This window comes from Coregonus lavaretus, assembly GCF_964263955.1.
Source record: "Coregonus lavaretus genome assembly, chromosome: 40".
NCBI classification, from domain to species: domain Eukaryota; kingdom Metazoa; phylum Chordata; class Actinopteri; order Salmoniformes; family Salmonidae; genus Coregonus; species Coregonus lavaretus.
In genome coordinates this window covers 10,652,397-10,670,521 of record NC_140027.1, presented here as the reverse complement: position 1 = coordinate 10,670,521, position 18,125 = coordinate 10,652,397, and the positions used below count along the sequence as shown (strand labels likewise).

General features: G+C 44.4%; 1 protein-coding gene across 1 annotated transcript in view; it reads right to left on the bottom strand.

Annotated features, from left to right (window-relative positions):
- Positions 1 to 286: 286 nt before the first annotated feature.
- Positions 287 to 18,125, bottom strand: part of LOC311113472 (phosphofurin acidic cluster sorting protein 2-like) — a gene marked incomplete at both ends in the record, with an annotated part of 91,583 nt that continues 73,744 nt past the window's right edge. Inside the window, 12 exons of the mRNA XM_084156696.1 lie at positions 287 to 405; positions 4,109 to 4,222; positions 4,549 to 4,772; positions 8,661 to 8,799; positions 9,202 to 9,244; positions 10,589 to 10,631; positions 13,231 to 13,263; positions 13,768 to 13,870; positions 15,209 to 15,319; positions 15,684 to 15,838; positions 16,165 to 16,271; positions 16,810 to 16,914. Coding sequence (XP_084012822.1) covers positions 287 to 405; positions 4,109 to 4,222; positions 4,549 to 4,772; positions 8,661 to 8,799; positions 9,202 to 9,244; positions 10,589 to 10,631; positions 13,231 to 13,263; positions 13,768 to 13,870; positions 15,209 to 15,319; positions 15,684 to 15,838; positions 16,165 to 16,271; positions 16,810 to 16,914 — 1,296 coding nt within the window. The remainder of the gene's footprint in view (positions 406 to 4,108; positions 4,223 to 4,548; positions 4,773 to 8,660; positions 8,800 to 9,201; positions 9,245 to 10,588; positions 10,632 to 13,230; positions 13,264 to 13,767; positions 13,871 to 15,208; positions 15,320 to 15,683; positions 15,839 to 16,164; positions 16,272 to 16,809; positions 16,915 to 18,125) is intronic.

Genomic DNA, 18,125 nt, shown 5'->3' with positions numbered 1-18,125 from the left:
TCCCCCCATTAGCTACCGCTGGCGACAACGTGACACAGCTGCCCAGTGGGAAGCACCTCCGGTCGGCAGGCACCTTGATACAAAACCGGTGCACTGGTTGGTGGACTATCGACTCGGCGTGCAGCCCAATCAGCCACGCAAAACGGTCTTGAGTGGCAACAAATCTGCCCAATTAGCTGATTCGCTTTCAATACACCCACTCCTTTCGACACACCCACTCGCCCATAGTCCGGTCGCCATATTGGGCTGGAGCTACCCAGACTTGGGTTTAGGTGGCAGTGATATGTCACATGGTGGGCTTGGTGTAGCCGAAGATGCCAACAGGGAAGTGCTTGACGTGAGTGGGCCACTGGGCGGCCAGCTGGAAAAACTTGACGTCATTCCACTCCACGCCGTCAATGGACACTATGGAGAGAGAGAGAGAAAGGAGAAAAATATGCAAAAGTGTTAATTTTCAACCACTTGGTGGCGATACTGCACTTCTTAAAGACTCAAAAGATTGAATTGAGGCTATTCAGAAAATTCACATTAACCTATGTGTGTGTGTCTTCAGCACCTACTCTACAGTATGTGTATAAACAGAATGAGTATGTAGTATACACGTATGATTGAACATGTGGGTGCATGCTTGCATTGAAGGGTTGCAGAGTGGGGTGTGTGGGTAGGGCTGTTGCGGTCTTGACATTTTATCAGCCGTTTATTGTCGAATTACTGTCGGTCTCACGGTAACTGACAGCTAATTAACATAAACACATTTAGCCTCCAAGCATACAAGCCGCTGATGTGCAACTTTGGAACATCTACATTTAATATACACCATCAAAATCCATTTAATATACACCATCACAATAAATCCATTATTTATTTTAGGCAGGTCTAAAGAAACATTATTATATGAAGAAAATGTATTTCAGAAGAAGATAATATATGTATTTTGGGCCATGCCACAGGCTGTAGGCTAGTTCATTTAGCAGACAAGATATGCTTATAAATCCCGTGCCATTATTTTATATTATATGATTTTATAGTAAGAAGAATATAATTGAACTTAGCTGAATAAAATAGAAAGGATATTTTTCCTATTCCGGAGCGAGTGCGCATATGAAGTGGCTATGTTGAGCGTAAAAGTGATCATTTGAAACAGGTCCTATATGCTAGATTTAGATTTATTTGGCAATTTTAGTTGTGTTGATACAAACCTTAGAATGTCTTAGAAATCAAAACATATATGGGCTGCATGATGCGACTATAGCCTATTGACGATTTAAGAAAGTCGCAAAAAAAGCTTGTGCTCTGTTCCTTGCCTCAGGCTTCACACGCTGCACTCTCATCAAGTGCCTCGAATAGTAAATGGAGGCAGCTTTCCACGGTTCGTTTTTTCAATCATGCCTGGTAGGCTATTCAGGTTTTATAGTGGAGCATGTACTTAATATTAGCAGCTGAGAAATAAATATAGTAGCAGCTGGGATCCTCCTCTTTCTGCTTTCACACAGGACCGCATATAGAAAAGTCTGGTCTTATAAGAACACTTATATCCCTCCCATGCATCAACCACTATTTGAGGAGCATTCAGCCCCTCGCTGCGTGACAAGTGATATTCCGCCCAAACTATTTATGCTATGGGCTCTCCAACCCTGTTTCTGCAGCTACCCAGTGCTTAATTTGGGCGTTCGGGAACATCGATAGTAACATATTTTCACAAAGAAACATATTTCATTTAAACTGTTGACAGCCTCTCTCGCTGCACGCTCGAGAAATGAATGAAGGCGAGAGAGGAGGACATGGAAAAGCACAGTGGTGAGATATTATGTAGCTAAAGGTAATGTGTCAGCCTATTCATTATGAAAATATACAAAATTCCCTATTACTAGGCTTTTCAAAAATAAATAAAAAAAATCACTATAATTGTAGGCTAACTCTGCCCTACACAATCAATTAACCAAAAACCATGATTTTTGGGGGGTTTGTATCATTTGATTTACACAACATGGCTACCACTTTGAAGATGCAAAATATTTTTATTGTGAAACAAACAAGAAAATTTGAGAGTGCATAACTATTCACCCCCCCAAAGTCAATACTTTGTAGAGCCACCTTTTGCAGCAATTACAGCTGCAAGTCTCTTGGGTTATGTCTCTATAAGCTTGGCACATCTAGCCATTGGGATTTTTGCCCATTCTTTAAGGCAATACTGCTCCAGCTCCTTCAAGTTGGAAGGATTCCACTGGTGTACAACAATCTTTAAGTCATACCACAGATTCTCAATTGGATTGAGGTCTGGGCTTTGACTAGGCCATTCCAAGACATTTAAATGTTTCCCCTTAAACCACTCAAGTGTTGCTTTAGCAGTATGCTTAGGGTCATTGTCCTGCTGGAAGGTGAACCTCAGTCCCAGTCTCAAATCTCTGGAAGATTTTCCCTGTATTTAGCACCATCCATCATTCCTTCAATTCTGACCAGTTTCCCAGTCCCTGCCGATGAAAAACATCCCCACAACATGAGGCAGGATGGTGTTCTCGGGGTGATGAGAGGTTTTGGGTTTGCGCCAGACATAGCGTTTTCCTTGATGGCCAAAAAGCTAAATTTTAGTCTCATCTGACCAGAGTACCTTCTTCCATATGTTTGGGGAGTCTCCCACATGGCTTTTGGCGAACACCAAACGTGTTTGCTTATTTTTTTCTTTAAGCAATGGCTTTTTTCTGGCCACTCTTCCATAAAGCCAATCTCTGTGGAGTGTACGGCTTAAAGTGGTCCTATGGACAGATATTCCAATCTCCGCTGTGGAACTTTGCAGCTCCTTCAGGGTTATCTTTGGTCTCTTTGTTGCCTCTCTGATTAATGCCCTCCTTGCCTGGTCTGTGAGTTTTGGTGGGCGGCCCTCTCTTGGCAGGTTTGTTGTGGTGCCATATTCTTTCCATCTTTTAATAATGGATTTAATGGTGCTCCGTGGGTTTCTGATATTTCTTTATAACCCAACCCTGATCTGCACTTCTCCACAACTTTGTCCCTGACCTGTTTGGAGAGCTCCTTGGTCTTCATGGTGCCGCTTGCTTGGTGGTGCACCTTGCTTAGTGGTGTTGCAGACTGCAGACTTAGTGGTGTTGTGACACTTAGATTGCACGCAGGTGGACTTTATTTAACTAATTATGTGACTTCTGAAGCTAATTGGTTGCACCAGATCTTATTTAGGGGCTTCATAGCAAAGGGGGTGAATACATATGCGCGCACCACTTTACCATTATTTATTTTTTATACTTTTTTGAAACAAGTTATTTTTTTCATTCCACTTCACCAATTTGGACTATTTTGTGTATGTCCATTAAATGAAATGCAAATAAAAATCAATTTAAATTACAGGTTGTAATGCAACAAAATAGGAAAAACGCCAAGGGGGATGAATACTGTATAGGCCTATGCGTATGCAAAAGCTGAAATATGCGTATGGGGGTTTTGAATTAATCATCACCTTAGAAAGCGCTGTCCATTTCATTATGTCAGGCTTTGAAACAACATCCACAACAACCATGTCTTCCCCTCAGTTTCAACCTGCTGTTGAACTTCTTTCTTCAAATTGATCAATCACAGTGAGGTGACTTTTAAAAGCATGATTCTGTTTTGATGATAAGTGTTTGATGTGATTTTCGATTTTATTTGCATTGATGTCAGAGTGGTTAGAGGGACAATAGAGCCCTGAGTACCAGGCCATTAGGACCTGATGGTTGTTAGCTTGTTGGGTATTACTAACAGAGGAGTTTACCGTGACTCAACGGTCACGTGGAATTTGACTGCGGTCATGACGCGTGACTGCAGGTGTGGCGATAATATGGTCACCAGTGCTTGACTTGGACTGAAATAGGTGCCAGTATTCATTTTGGGTGCAGGTACTGTTTATATTTTGGTGCAGGAGCTCCACAATACTTTTGAGCACATTTTCTATTAGAGGAACAGGAGCTCAAGCAGTAGAAAATGTGATGTGCCGGTACTCAGCTCCAGTGAGCTCCTGCCCAAGTCAAGCACTGATGGTCACCGCAACAGCCCTATGTGTGGGTGTGTGTGTATGCTTACGTGTGTGTGTGTGTGTGTGTGTGTGTGTTTGTCAGGCCTGTACCTCTCAGCATGGTGTGCTGGTGTTTGGCAGTGCAGATCAGCCTACTGATGCCCTCGATCACCTGGCTCTTGGAGTCCACCTCCTTCTCCTTGGGCTTTTTACTCAGGAATATCACTGCTCATCAAAGCAAGAGAAAGAGAAGCGAGAGAGAGGACATCAGTGAAGTAAAGAGATCATTTGCCATACAGGCTACAAAATATAATAAATGTTTGTTTTACTAAAGATGTAAAGGTAAAGACGTCGTTTTCATGACGACATCAACACAACATCTGGTTGTTGCTGTATTTGGCCAGATTACATCCAGAAAAAGACGTCTTCTTCATCAGGTACACATTTACATATAGAAAGACATAACATGCTATGAGTTGTAAGGTCGCATACATGCTTATAACGGGTAATAACGCATTCAACCCATTGGCTTTCAGTAAAGCGCCACCCACCTTTCTTGTTCTTCTCCTTCATGACGACGGTCATGGCCATGCCGGGAGGGGGGGTCAGCTCTCCTCCGTTGGGGATGCGGGACACCTGCAGCGAGCGGAAGTTGCTCTTTAGGGTATTCTTGATGCCCACGTCGCGCTTCTCGCCCTCCTTCTTCTTGTCAGCGCCGTGACATGTCCAGTAGTCCACCTGGAGCCCCATCACCTCCCCGCCCGTCACCGGAGAGCTGCACGGCGGAGGTATATGGGAGAAAAACGTTTTAGGAACGTAACAGGAACGACATAGGAACGTAACAGGAACGTCATAGGAACGTAACAGGAACGTCATAGGAACGTTTTGTAGGCATGAAAGGTAAGAAAAGGCCCAAACTGCCAGGTATAGTACCATCTGAACTTGTGCGTGGATGTGTGGGGCTGTAGCCAGTTTATTATGGACAACTTCCAGGTCAAGTCATAAAAAGGAAGAGGAGAAAGGGTCCAGTAGAACTCCAGTAAAAGACACAGAAGACAAGTGGTCGTTCCCCCTTCCCCACCCAACATCTGGTCTCCAAGGAACATCTGGATGGAGAAAGGTCATTCAAAGTATGCGGAGTATGTGGAGTGGCAGGAAAGTGGGGTGGGGTGGCGAAGGATGGATATCCTCTCTCACTCACTCCAGATTGGTCCATCTTTGGCCTTTTAAATTAATAATATATACACTGCTCAAATAAATTATGGGAACACTAAAATAACACATCCTAGATCTGAATGAATAAAATAATCTTATTAAATACTTTTTTCTTTACATACAGTGAGGGAAAAAAGTATTTGATCCCCTGCTGATTTTGTACGTTTGCCCACTGACAAAGACATGATCAGTCTATAATTTTAATGGTAGGTTTATTTGAACAGTGAGAGACAGAATAACAACAAAAAAATCCAGAAAAATGCATGTAAAAAATGTTATACATTGATTTGCATTTTAATGAGGGAAATAAGTATTTGACCCCTCTGCAAATCATGACTTAGTACTTGGTGGCAAAACCCTTGTTGGCAATCACAGAGGTCAGACGTTTCTTGTAGTTGGCCACCAGGTTTGCACACATCTCAGGAGGGATTTTGTCCCACTCCTCTTTGCAGATCTTCTCCAAGTCATTAAGGTTTCGAGGCTGACGTTTGGCAACTCGAACCTTCAGCTCCCTCCACAGATTTTCTATGGGATTAAGGTCTGGAGACTGGCTAGGCCACTCCAGGAACTTAATGTGCTTCTTCTTGAGCCACTCCTTTGTTGCCTTGGCCATGTGTTTTGGGTCATTGTCATGCTGGAATACCCATTCACGACCCATTTTCAATGCCCTGGCTGAGGGAAGGAGGTTCTTACCCAAGATTTGACGGTACATGGCCCCGTCCATCGTCCCTTTGATGCGGTGAAGTTGTCCTGTCCCCTTAGCAGAAAAACACCCCCAAAGCATAATGTTTCCACCTCCATGTTTGACAGTGGGGATGGTGTTCTTGGGGTCATAGGCAGCATTCCTCCTCCTCCAAACACGGCGAGTTGAGTTGATGCCAAAGAGCTCCATTTTGGTCTCATTTTACCACAACACTTTAACCCAGTTCTCCTCTGAATCATTCAGATGTTCATTGGCAAACTTCAGATGGCCCTGTATATGTGCTTTCTTGAGCAGGGGGACCTTGCGGGCGCTGCAGGATTTCAGTCCTTCACGGCGTAGTGTATTACCAATTGTTTTCTTGGTGACTATGGTCCCAGCTGCCTTGAAATCATTGACAAGATCCTCCCGTGTAGTTCTGGGCTGATTCCTCACCGTTCTCATGATCATTGCAACTCCACGAGGTGAGATCTTGCATGGAGCCGAGGGAGATTGACAGTTATTTTGTGTTTCTTCCATTTGCGAATAACCGCACCAACTGTTGTCACCTTCTCACCAAGCTGCTTGGCGATGGTCTTGTAGCCCATTCCAGCCTTGTGTAGGTCTACAATCTTGTCCCTGACATCCTTGGAGAGCTCTTTGGTCTTGGCCATGGTGGAGAGTTTGGAATCTGATTGATTGATTGCTTCTGTGGACAGGTGTCTTTTATACAGGTAACAAAGTGAGATTAGGAGCACTCCCTTTAAGAGTGTGCTCCTAATCTCAGCTCGTTACCTGTATAAAATACACCTGGGAGCCAGAAATCTTTCTGATTGAGAGGGGGTCAAATACTTATTTCCCTCATTAAAATGCAAATCAATTTATAACATTTTTGACATGCGTTTTTCTGGATTTTTGTTGTTGTTATTCTGTCTCTCACTGTTCAAATAAACCTACCATTAAAATTATAGACTGATCATTTCTTTGTCAGTGGGCAAACGTACAAAATCAGCAGGGGATCAAATACTTTTTTCCCTCACTGTAGTTGAATGTGCTGACAACAAAATCACACAAAAATTATCAATGGAAATCAAATTTATCAACCCATGGAGGTCTGAATTTGGAGTCACACTCAAAATTAAAGTGGAAAACCACACTACAGGCTGATCCAACTTTGATGTAATGTCCTTAAAACAAGTCAAAATGAGGCTCAGTAGTGTGTGTGGCCTCCACGTGCCTGTATGACCTCCCTACAACGCCTGGGCATGCTCCTGATGAGGTGGCGGATGGTCTCCTGAGGGATCTCCTCCCAGACCTGGACTAAAGCATCCGCCAACTTCTGGACAGTCTGTGGTGCAACGTGGCGTTGGTGGATAGAGCGAGACATGATGTCCCAGATGTGCTCAATTGGATTCAGGTCTGGGGAACGGGCAGGCCAGTCCATAGCATCAATGCCTTCCTCTTGCAGGAACTGCTGACACACTCCAGCCACATGAGGTCTAGCATTGTCTTGCATTAGGAGGAACCCAGGGCCAACCGCACCAGCATATGGTCTCACAAGGGGTCTGAGGATCTCATCTCGGTACCTAATGGCAGTCAGGCTACCTCTGGCGAGCACATGGAGGGCTGTGCGGCCCCCCAAAGAAATGCCACCCCACACCATGACTGACCCACCGCCAAACCGGTCATGCTGGAGGATGTTGCAGGCAGCAGAATGTTCTCCACGGCGTCTCCAGACTCTGTCACGTCTGTCACATGTGCTCAGTGTGAACCTGCTTTCATCTGTGAAGAGCACAGGGCGCCAGTGGCGAATTTGCCAATCTTGGTGTTCTCTGGCAAATGCCAAACGTCCTGCACGGTGTTGGGCTGTAAGCACAACCCCCACCTGTGGACGTCGGGCCCTCATACCACCCTCATGGAGTCTGTTTCTGACCGTTTGAGCAGACACATGCACATTTGTGGCCTACTGGAGGTCATTTTGCAGGGCTCTGGCAGTGCTCCTCCTGCTCCTCCTTGCACAAAGGCGGAGGTAGCAGTCCTGCTGCTGGGTTGTTGCCCTCCTACGGCCTCCTCCACGTCTCCTGATGTACTGGCCTGTCTCCTGGTAGCGCCTTCATGCTCTGGACACTACGCTGACAGACACAGCAAACCTTCTTGCCACAGCTCGCATTGATGTGCCATCCTGGATGAGCTGCACTACCTGAGCCACTTGTGTGGGTTGTAGACTCCGTCTCATGCTACCACTAGAGAGAAAGCACCGCCAGCATTCAAAAGTGACCAAAACATCAGCCAGGAAGCATAGGAACTGAGAAGTGGTCTGTGGTCACCACCTGCAAAACCAGTCCTTTATTGGGGGTGTCTTGCTAATTGCCTATAATTTCCACCTGTTGTCTATTCCATTTGCACAACAGCACGTGACATTTATTGTCAATCAGTGTTGCTTCCTAGGTGGACAGTTTGATTTCACAGAAGTGTGATTGACTTGGAGTTACATTGTGTTGTTTAAGTGTTCCCTTTATTTTTTGGAGCAGTGTAGTTTACAAATAGTTCAACTGCTATACCCCATCAGAACCCAAAATACAATAAGAAACTAATTCATGTGGAAGGTGTGGTCTGTACCTTGTGAAATTGTTTTATTGGCTACTGTGGCCAATGGGTCTCTGTGGGGGTTGTAGCCATAGTTATAAGGTTGAACCTTCAGATCAAATAATGGTTATGAGAGAAGGAAAGATAAATTAATTAACAAGACAGCTAGGGTACAGTACGTACCCGGCTCCGGCAAGGGTGGCTGAGACGGAGGGGGAGGGGGGCGGGGTGCAGGTCAGGTCCTTCATGTAGGGTGGTCCCGGCTGGGGGGGAGGGGAGGCCAGCATATTGATGCTCCCCATCACGGCATCATCAGAGTCCACTGGATATTAGGGAGGAGGAGGTTTTGTTAACGCCTTTTCAGCAACCAGTAAAATACATCTTTATCTGGTTTAATCTCGTTATCTAACCAGTTAACAACCAAAATATGACGTCTGTCCCATGGCACTCTTGATCTAGTCATGAAAACGTTGCTTTACCTGGTTGTAACAGTGGTTGTAATCTAGTTATATTATGTATTTTAACCAGAAAACCACTTTACAGGCAAAATATTAAATGATTAAGACATTATGCATACAGTATTTTGCCCGCTGGACCCCTTCTCTCTCAGTCTTCCCTTCTTCCACCCATCTCATTCGAAACAATGGATTACCAGACAATACAAAGCAAACGTCAAAGTTTCAAGGTCAAAGGTCAAAGGAAAATAAAGAGTAGGATGTCTTACTTGAGGTCGAGAGGTTGTGCTCAACGATGCCCACTTTCACCAGCTGAGGGGGGACAAAAACCACAATTGAGATTTACATTTTGGTCATTTAACAGACACTCTTATCCAGAGCGACGTACAGTCAAGTACATTTAACCAAGGTACAATACATGACCAAAAGTGTGTGGACACCTGCTCGTCGAACATCTCATTCGTGCATTAGTGAGGTCGGGCACTGATGTTGGGCGATTAGGCCTGGCTCGCAGTCGGCGTTCCAATTCATCCCAAAGGTGTTAGATGGGGTTTGGGTCAGGGCTCTGTGCAGGCCATTCAAGTTCTTCCACACCGAACTCGACAAACCATTTCTGTATGGATCTCGCTTTGTGCACGGGGGCATTGTCATGCTGAAACAGGAAAGGGCCTTCCCCAAACTGTTGCCACAAAGTTGGAAGCACAGAATCGTCTAGAAGGTCATTGTATGCTGTAGCGTTAAGATTTCCCTTCACTGGAACTAAGAGGCCTAGCCCGAACCAATAAAAACAGCCCCAGTCCATTATTTATCCTCCACCAAACTTTACAGTTGGCACTATGGTAGCGTTCTCCTGGCATCCCCCAAACCCAGATTCGTCGGTCGGACTGCCAGATGGTGAAGCGTAATTCATCACTCTCTATTTCCACTGCTCCAGAGTCCAACAGCAGCGAGCTTTACACCACTCCAGCCGACGCTTGGCATTACGCAAGGTGATCTTAGGCTTGTGTGCAGCTGTTCGGCCAAGGAAATCCATTTCATGAAGCTCCCGACGAACAGTTATTGAGCTAACGTTGCTTCCAGAGGCAGTTTGGAACTCGGTAGTGAGTGTTGCAACAGAGGACAGACGATTTTTACATGCTACGAGCTTCAGCACTCAGTGGTCCCGTTCTGTGAGCTTGTGTGGCCTACCACTTCGCGGCTGAGCCGTTACGTTTCCACTTCACAATAACAGCACTTACAGTTGACCAGGGCACAAACTGACTCATTGGAAAGGTGGCATCCTATGACGGTGCCACGTTGAAAGTCACTGAGCTCTTCAGTAAGGCTTCTACTGCCAATGTTTGTCTATGAAGATTGCATGGTTGTGTGCTCGATTTTATACACCTGTCAGCAACGAGTGTGGCTGAAATAGCCGAATCCACTAATTTGAAGGCGTGTCCACATACTTTTGTATATATAGTGTAAGAAAAGAACAACCACATATCATAGTCATTGCAAGTAAAACTTTCCTCAATAAAGCAGCTATCAAAAAAAATCTGTTCTCATTGTGTATTATCGTTACAGCTTCAAATAAATGACAGGTAATTGCCAGTCTACCTGGAGATAAGCGCTGAAAGATAACGCTCACGTTATTTCGTTGCAAGTGAATATTCTTACCCCAATAAATGGCACAAACTTCTGACAGGAGTCCTCATCAGGGCTGAGGGAGAGAGAATGGATAACAAATAATCATGTTAGTCTCGCGTTAACACAACGCTCCAGGATCAACACACTCCCTGTTTTGGATGTGGTGGTGTGATGGGTCTGAAGGAAGAATGAGTGTGTGTGGCTAAGGCATGTCCAATCGGAATTGATGAGACATGGCAGCTCCCAAGTGGTTCTGGAAAACCCGGAACATTTTGGGAATTAAGGTCATGCCGTGATGGGAATGCCAGGGAACGCTCCTTACAACCGACCCCTAAACAGGTGCGTTGTAAGCCTGCCGTGATGTGAGCAGTGGAGGAGGGGTGGAGTGAGTGAGTGAGGGGGTTAACATTGTTGGTGACATTGAATGTGAACCCAATATACAGGGTGAGTTCTGCAGTCCCACTGGTTTTGGTTTCTCAGTACTTGAGGTTACTGATTGGCTGAAAAAAAAATAAACAAGGACGAAAATCTACAGAACTACGGCACTCAAGGACCAGAGCCGTCCACACCCGCTATACATTGTGGGGCAAATCCTAACTTCCATTTATGTACATTTTCACTTAGTCATTCATTGATGTCAATGGGAGACTAAGAAAAAAGTTGACTTAAGTGGAAGCTAGGATTCACCCCTGTATTTGTAAAGGGGCCTTTATAGACAGAGGGTTAAAGTACAATTAGCATATTTCATATGTTCGGTCCCAGTCAACTACTTATTTGTTAAGTTGGTAGTGCCGCCGTTGTCTTACCAAAGCTATCCTTGCCTATAACTCACAAATCCCCTACAAATTAGCTCAAAAAGCTGGATATGGCTGGTGCAAAACCAAAATAACCTGCAAAATGAGGCCAGAGAGGGTGTATTTTTGGAGAGCATGGTTAAAAGAGCTGTGAGAAAAGCATGTTAGGACAGCAAAGAGGTAGGACAAACAGAGCATGACAAGTTCATCTCCCTCGCGAGACACACTCGAGAGTAGCATTGAGGGTTTTCTAGAGTTTTTCGAGATGGAAGAAGCATTCTGAGACTTTGCACCCTTGCTTTTCAAAGAGAAAGAAGACAAGTAGGTACAAACATTGCACAGTAAGCAAACTCAGTCGGGCCCTTGGTGTACAGTACAGCTTCCCCTGCCTATCTGACCAGAATATTATCTAGGACAGGGCTCTCCAACCCTGTTCTTGGAGAGCTACGATCCTGTAGGTTTTCAATCTAACTCCAATCTAGCGCACCTGATTCTAATAATTAGCTGGTTGATGAATCAGTTTAGTTATAATTGGGGTTGGAGCAAGAACAACCCTGCAACATTGTTGGAGAGCCCTGATCTAGGATAATCTTCAGGTGCGTCGCAATATTCTAACGCGGCTTCCTCTCCTGCTCTCCTGTTCTTCAACGGCACTGATCTGAAAACACATGATAGATGAAGGCATTAATCCTCTCTGCAGAGTTCAGACTCGATCGGCTCTCTTCATGTTGTGACAATGCTCAGTGGACTCTGTCCCTGTCACCAAGGGGAGACCGGGAGAGACCGGGATTAGCCAATCAAAAGTCACCCTTCAGTGCCCCTTTGTGTCTATAATACAGTGCACTGCGCCTGTTATACGCCTGGTCATCGATAAGGTGACCTTTAAATGTTTCCGTGCTCATCCTCCCTGGTGGATTTAAAGTGTGTCTCATTACACTCTTACAAGGCCAGAATTGTTTCTGAGGTGGGTCAACAGTGACATCTGAGCAGGGATTTGAAAATAACGGTCACACACGCAGGTGTGTGTATCGTGTGTGAGAGAGTGTGTCACGTGGCTGGTGTTCTCTACCTCCGCACTACACACGCTTTCTTTCTTCCTCCCTCCTTCCATCTCTTCAAACCACCTAATTAGATCTCCACTGTCATCTCTCCTTCTTTACACTCGTCCTCCACCTTATTCTTAATCTTGTCTTATCCCCTCTTTCCTGATGTCCTCCACATGTCCTCTCTCTCTCGGAGGTAATAGGAAAGAACGCATCAATGTCAACCTTTCTCTCTTAGATCTCATTGCGTCAACAGTTTCCCTACTGTTCCCAACTTTAAAGAGGAAAGTGTGTGGGAGACCTTAAAGGTAGAGTCAGCAATGTGATTCATCAACCACAGCGGGTGACTTCCTGCTTACAGACTTCAACGATAACAGGGTTTCAATCCACCAAGACGGCCACTATTGGCTCTTCCCAATTTGCAATTTCGGCACTCCTTTAAGGCATGCCGGCATTGGAAAGATCCAATAACGGCATTCTTGGCAGATTTGACTTTTGTTGTTGACTTCTGTAGTCACCCCGCAGTGTATGATGATGTAATATTGCTGACTGTACCTTTAATGCGGTTGTATATTATCCAAAGTCCACATATCCAAACCAAATCCAAACCAAAAGCCAACCAAGCCAGACAAACAAGTGGTTAAGACATTAAGACATGCAAAAACTCTAATCAATACGGGGGTAGTCGATGCAGACCAGATGTGAAGTTAAGACGAACAGTGAGTGATGTGTGGGTGAGTTAGACATTAGACAACAAGGGGTTACAGGTTATATTGGTGGACAAAATGCAACACAGCAAGGGGGCGGGGTCAAACGAAAGGCTGCGGCCAGGTACCTGATGTAAAAATCAAAATACAAGCTTCTCTTCCTTGAATGCAAATGAAAGAAAGAAAAAGGTAGAAAAACTCAGTGTGGTAAAATGGTACGAGTCGTCGTTGTTCTTTCTTCATGAGTTCATGAGTTATGAGTCAACTGTCGCAAAATATGTGCCGTCAAAGTGGAGTCGACATGTTGATATTCTGTCGGTGCTAATTTCAATAAGCGAATGTTGTCGATGAATGTGATTGAATGTGGTTGAAATTAGCAATACTGGTGTTGCTTTTTCCAAAAATGCATTCATGAGAATGTAGCCTCTAAATAGACACATCTGAAGTGTAGAGGGAGATACAATAGATCATCCAAATATAGTTTATTGGAGAATAATAGCATACAAAAATATCTACATACACAATATCTACATTTTACCAGACATTTCATAAACACACGCACACATGCACACGCATGCATGCGCGCACACACACACACACACCCTTAAATATCCCCCATTCATGCTGCACTCGCATGCTTGCACACACACACACACACACCTTACCTTTTCTGTTTGTAGGTGAGCATGGCCTCAGAGATGGGACACTGGTGCGAGACGCTTGCCCCGGCCAGGTACTGAGACACGCGGCCTGCCACATCTATGTTGTCTGGGGAAACGTGGGGAAATGATTTTGTTTTTACACCCTTTTTAAATCCCATGTATTATTATTATTCTTCATGTATTGTATTATCATACAACACCTACAGTAAGGCAACAGTAGAAGCATCATCATATACTAATAGTGTGGCTCTGAGCATATTACACTTAAATATTTTATAATACTTCCTGCTATGAATACCCTGTACATAAATAATAACTTATATTTTTTGTAATAATGTTTAAAATAATAAATACAATATTATTATTATAACAAACTAGTATATTTTAAGAACATTTAGAACGACTTGTGACGCATAATGCACCATAATGCTGATAGATGTGTCACGACTTCCGCCGAAGTTGGTGCCTCTCCTCGTGAGGGCGGCTATCGGCGGACGTTGTCACCGGCTTTCTACGTTTCTGTGTTCTATTTGTTTTGTCTTGATTGTACATACCTGGTTCCCATCACGTTATGATTATTTCCCTATTTAACCCTCTGGTTCCCTCATGGTTTTGTGCGTGATTGTTCTTTGTTTGGTGTTTATGACTACTGTGAGCTGGTGTATTTCCCTGTGTGGAATTAGTATTTACTTATTTCCGAGTAAAGTTTGTCTGTTACTCAGTTCTGTGTCCTGCGCCTGACTCCGTCCTACCGCTGCACACTGACACCTGACAAGATGTTCCTGGGAAAATTGCAGTTGGCTCAGAACAGGGCAGCATGGCTGGCCCTTAAACGTACACGGAGAGCTTACATTGATGACATGCATGTCAGTCTATCCTGGCTTAGAGTGGAAGAGAGATTGACTTCATCACTGCTTGTTTTTGTGAGAGGTGTCGACGAGCTGAATGTACTGAGCTGTCTGTTTGGAATACTGGCACACAGCTCGGACCCTCATGCATACCCCACAAGACATGCCACCAGAGATCTCTTCACAGTCCCCAAGTCCAGATCAGACTATGGGAGGTGCACAGTACTACATAGAGCCATGACTACATGGAACTCTATTCCACATCAGGTAACTGATGCAAGCAGTAGAATCAGATTTAAAAAACAGGTAAAAATACACCTTGTGGAACAGTGGGGACAGTGAAGAGACACACACACATACATATAGACACTCACTCTACACACACGTACACATATGTGATAGTGGAGTAGTGGCCTGAGGGAACACACTAAATGTATTGCGTAAAGTGTTATGAAATATAATGTCATGTAATGTTTTAAATGGTATATAACTGCCTTAATATTGCAGGACCCCAGGAAGAGTAGCTGGTGCCTTGGCATTATGAGTAGATCCCTATCATACATGGTATTGTGGCTCATAGTAAGTGTTAGCTGTACCTGATGTTGGGGCCTCCTGTCTGCCAAACAAGTCCCTCCAGCCGGCGTCCATGAAGATGTTGTTGAACTTGCTGTCGAACGAAGACATGTGTTTGGCCAGAGGGTGAGTGCCTGCAGAGGGAGGAGCAGACTGATTAGAAACAGGAAAACGTTTCTAGTCTGTATGTTGTTAGCCTGCTATGATACCCAGGGTCCTATATCAGATCTGTTCCTGTAACTATTGTTTTGCGTGCAATTTTCTGTTTAACATCAATGCATGATTTAAGAGCGTCTGCTAAATGACGTGAATGTAAATGTTATGGGAGTCATGAGTTATGCGTGCAGAATTGGAAATAGGCCATTATTTTCTACAGTTTGTGGACTTTTCCAATGCACGAATGAATTGGAATGTATCCCCTAAATCTACTGAATTGAAATGGAATTGACGACTAACCCGACTCTGGACTCCATGGCGATTGGCTGAATTGTTGCTTACCGACAGGGATGACCAGGAAGCGGATGTAGCTGAGCCAATCAGGCGTCTTGTTGGCCAGCTGCTCCACAAAGCACCTGAGGATGGTGCTGAGGTAACTCTGGTCTCCGGCCACCGCCACTTTGATGGTGGGGGGTGTTTGGGCGTTGCAGTTACAGCTAGCCAGAGAAGTGGGGAAAAAACATTACGAGAAACAGTAACTTGTTTCCACTTTATTACCATGTTATGACCCCTTTATTCTGCACTGTAATGGAAAGGGCTACCAAAACGTTTCACATATCAAAAATGATACGTCCCTAATCATGATCATCATAAGATCCACTCGCCTTGGTGACCACTGAAGTTAAATTCACATTAAAAAGTCTACAAGAAACCAGTACATTTTTACAATGAAGCCAAGTTAAAGTTAAATAGATGTATTTCTCTCAACTACAACCATTGAATTAGAAAGAGACCATGTTCTGCAGAGGAAGCGAGTTCTTACAATCTCTGGATCCTGGTGACGATGGTGTTGAAGGCTGCATGGACATCCGCACCAGAGATGGTGCACACGATAGGCTGGCTGTGCTCATGGAGAATCTCAGATAGATACTGCAGGGAGGGAGGGAGAGACAGAGAGAGAGGGGGTGAAAGGGGTTTCAAGACAGAGGTGAGAGGGGGCTTGGGATCAACTGAGCTGGTCAACCAGAAGCCGAATCAAAAGACCTCAGGTCTGGGCGTGTGAGTGTACATGCGCGTGCGCCTGTGTTTGTGAGTGCACATGCTTCAGAGTTGCATTATGTTCACATAAGCAATGGATTCCCCCTGATTGCTAAGCCTTTATCCAGTTAGGCTTAGAGATATGAATGTTTAAAAATACCTGATCTTGCGCATGTTCCTAAAAGGAGTATGTTTGTTGAGTGCACAGTTGATGCAAATACTACTGATAGAATGAGTAGCATAATACACTAGAAAGAATATGGTAAGAGGGTCATTTCATAGTATTTATACAATACTGCAATTACGATTTTGTATCTTTCCAAAAAGTGCACCATTTGGTACCAAGTGGATACCAACTGTTTAGAATGATTTTCTACGACCAGATAGTGCCCCTTGTTCTTACAACATTAGGCACACAGAGGTAGCCTACCTGGCCCTGCCAGTCTATGGTGTTGATGAGGATGATGCTCTCGGGGAGCTGCTCGTCAGAGATAAGGATCTGGTTCAGCTGGTCGTACACAGACTTCCTGGGGACCTGGCGGAGGAAGAGGCAGAAGTCAAAGAGATGATCTATCTGTATACACATACAGTGGGGAGAACAAGTATTTGATACACTGCCAATTTTGCAGGTTTTCCTACTTACAAAGCATGTAGAGGTCTGTAATTTGTAATCATAGGTACACTTCAAATGTGAGAGACGGACTCTAAAACAAAAATCCAGAAAATCACATTGTATGATTTTTAAGTAATTAATTAGCATTTTATTGCATGACATAAGTCTTTGATCACCTACCAACCAGTAAGAATTCCGGCTCTCACAGACCTGTTAGTTTTTCTTTAAGAAGCCCTCCTGTTCTCCACTCATTACCTGTATTAACTGCACCTGTTTGAACTCGTTACCTGTATAAAAGACACCTGTCCACACACTCAATCAAACAGACTCCAACCTCTCCACAATGGCCAAGACCAGAGAGCTGTGTAAGGACATCAGGGATAAAATTGTAGACCTGCACAAGGCTGGGATGGGCTACAGGACAATAGGCAAGCAGCTTGGTGAGAAGGCAACAACTGTTGGCGCAATAATTAGAAAATTGAAGAAGTTCAAGATGACGGTCAATCACCCTTGGTCTGGGGCTCCATGCAAGATCTCACCTCGTGGGGCATCAATGATCATGAGGAAGGTGAGGGATCAGCCCAGAACTACACGGCAGGACCTGGTCAATGACCTGAAGAGAGCTGGGACCACAGTCTCAAAGAAAACCATTAGTAACACAATACGCCGTCATGGATTAAAATCCTGCAGCTCACGCAAGGTCCCCCTGCTCAAGCCAGCGCATGTCCAGGCCCGTCTGAAGTTTGCCAATGACCATCTGGATGATCCAGAGGAGGAATGGGAGAAGGTCATGTGGTCTGATGAGACAAAAATAGAGCTTTTTGCCCAGCGACAGCCCCGAAACCTGAAGGATCTGGAGAAGGTCTGTATGGAGGAGTGGGCCAAAATCCCTGCTGCAGTGTGTGCAAACCTGGTCAAGACCTACAGGAAACGTATGATCTCTGTAATTGCAAACAAAGGTTTCTGTACCAAATATTAAGTTCTGATGTATCAAATACTTATGTCATGCAATAAAATGCAAATTAATTACTTAAAAATCATACAATGTGATTTTCTGGATTTTTGTTTTAGATTCCGTCTCTCACAGTTGAAGTGTACCTATGATAAAAATTACAGACCTCTACATGCTTTGT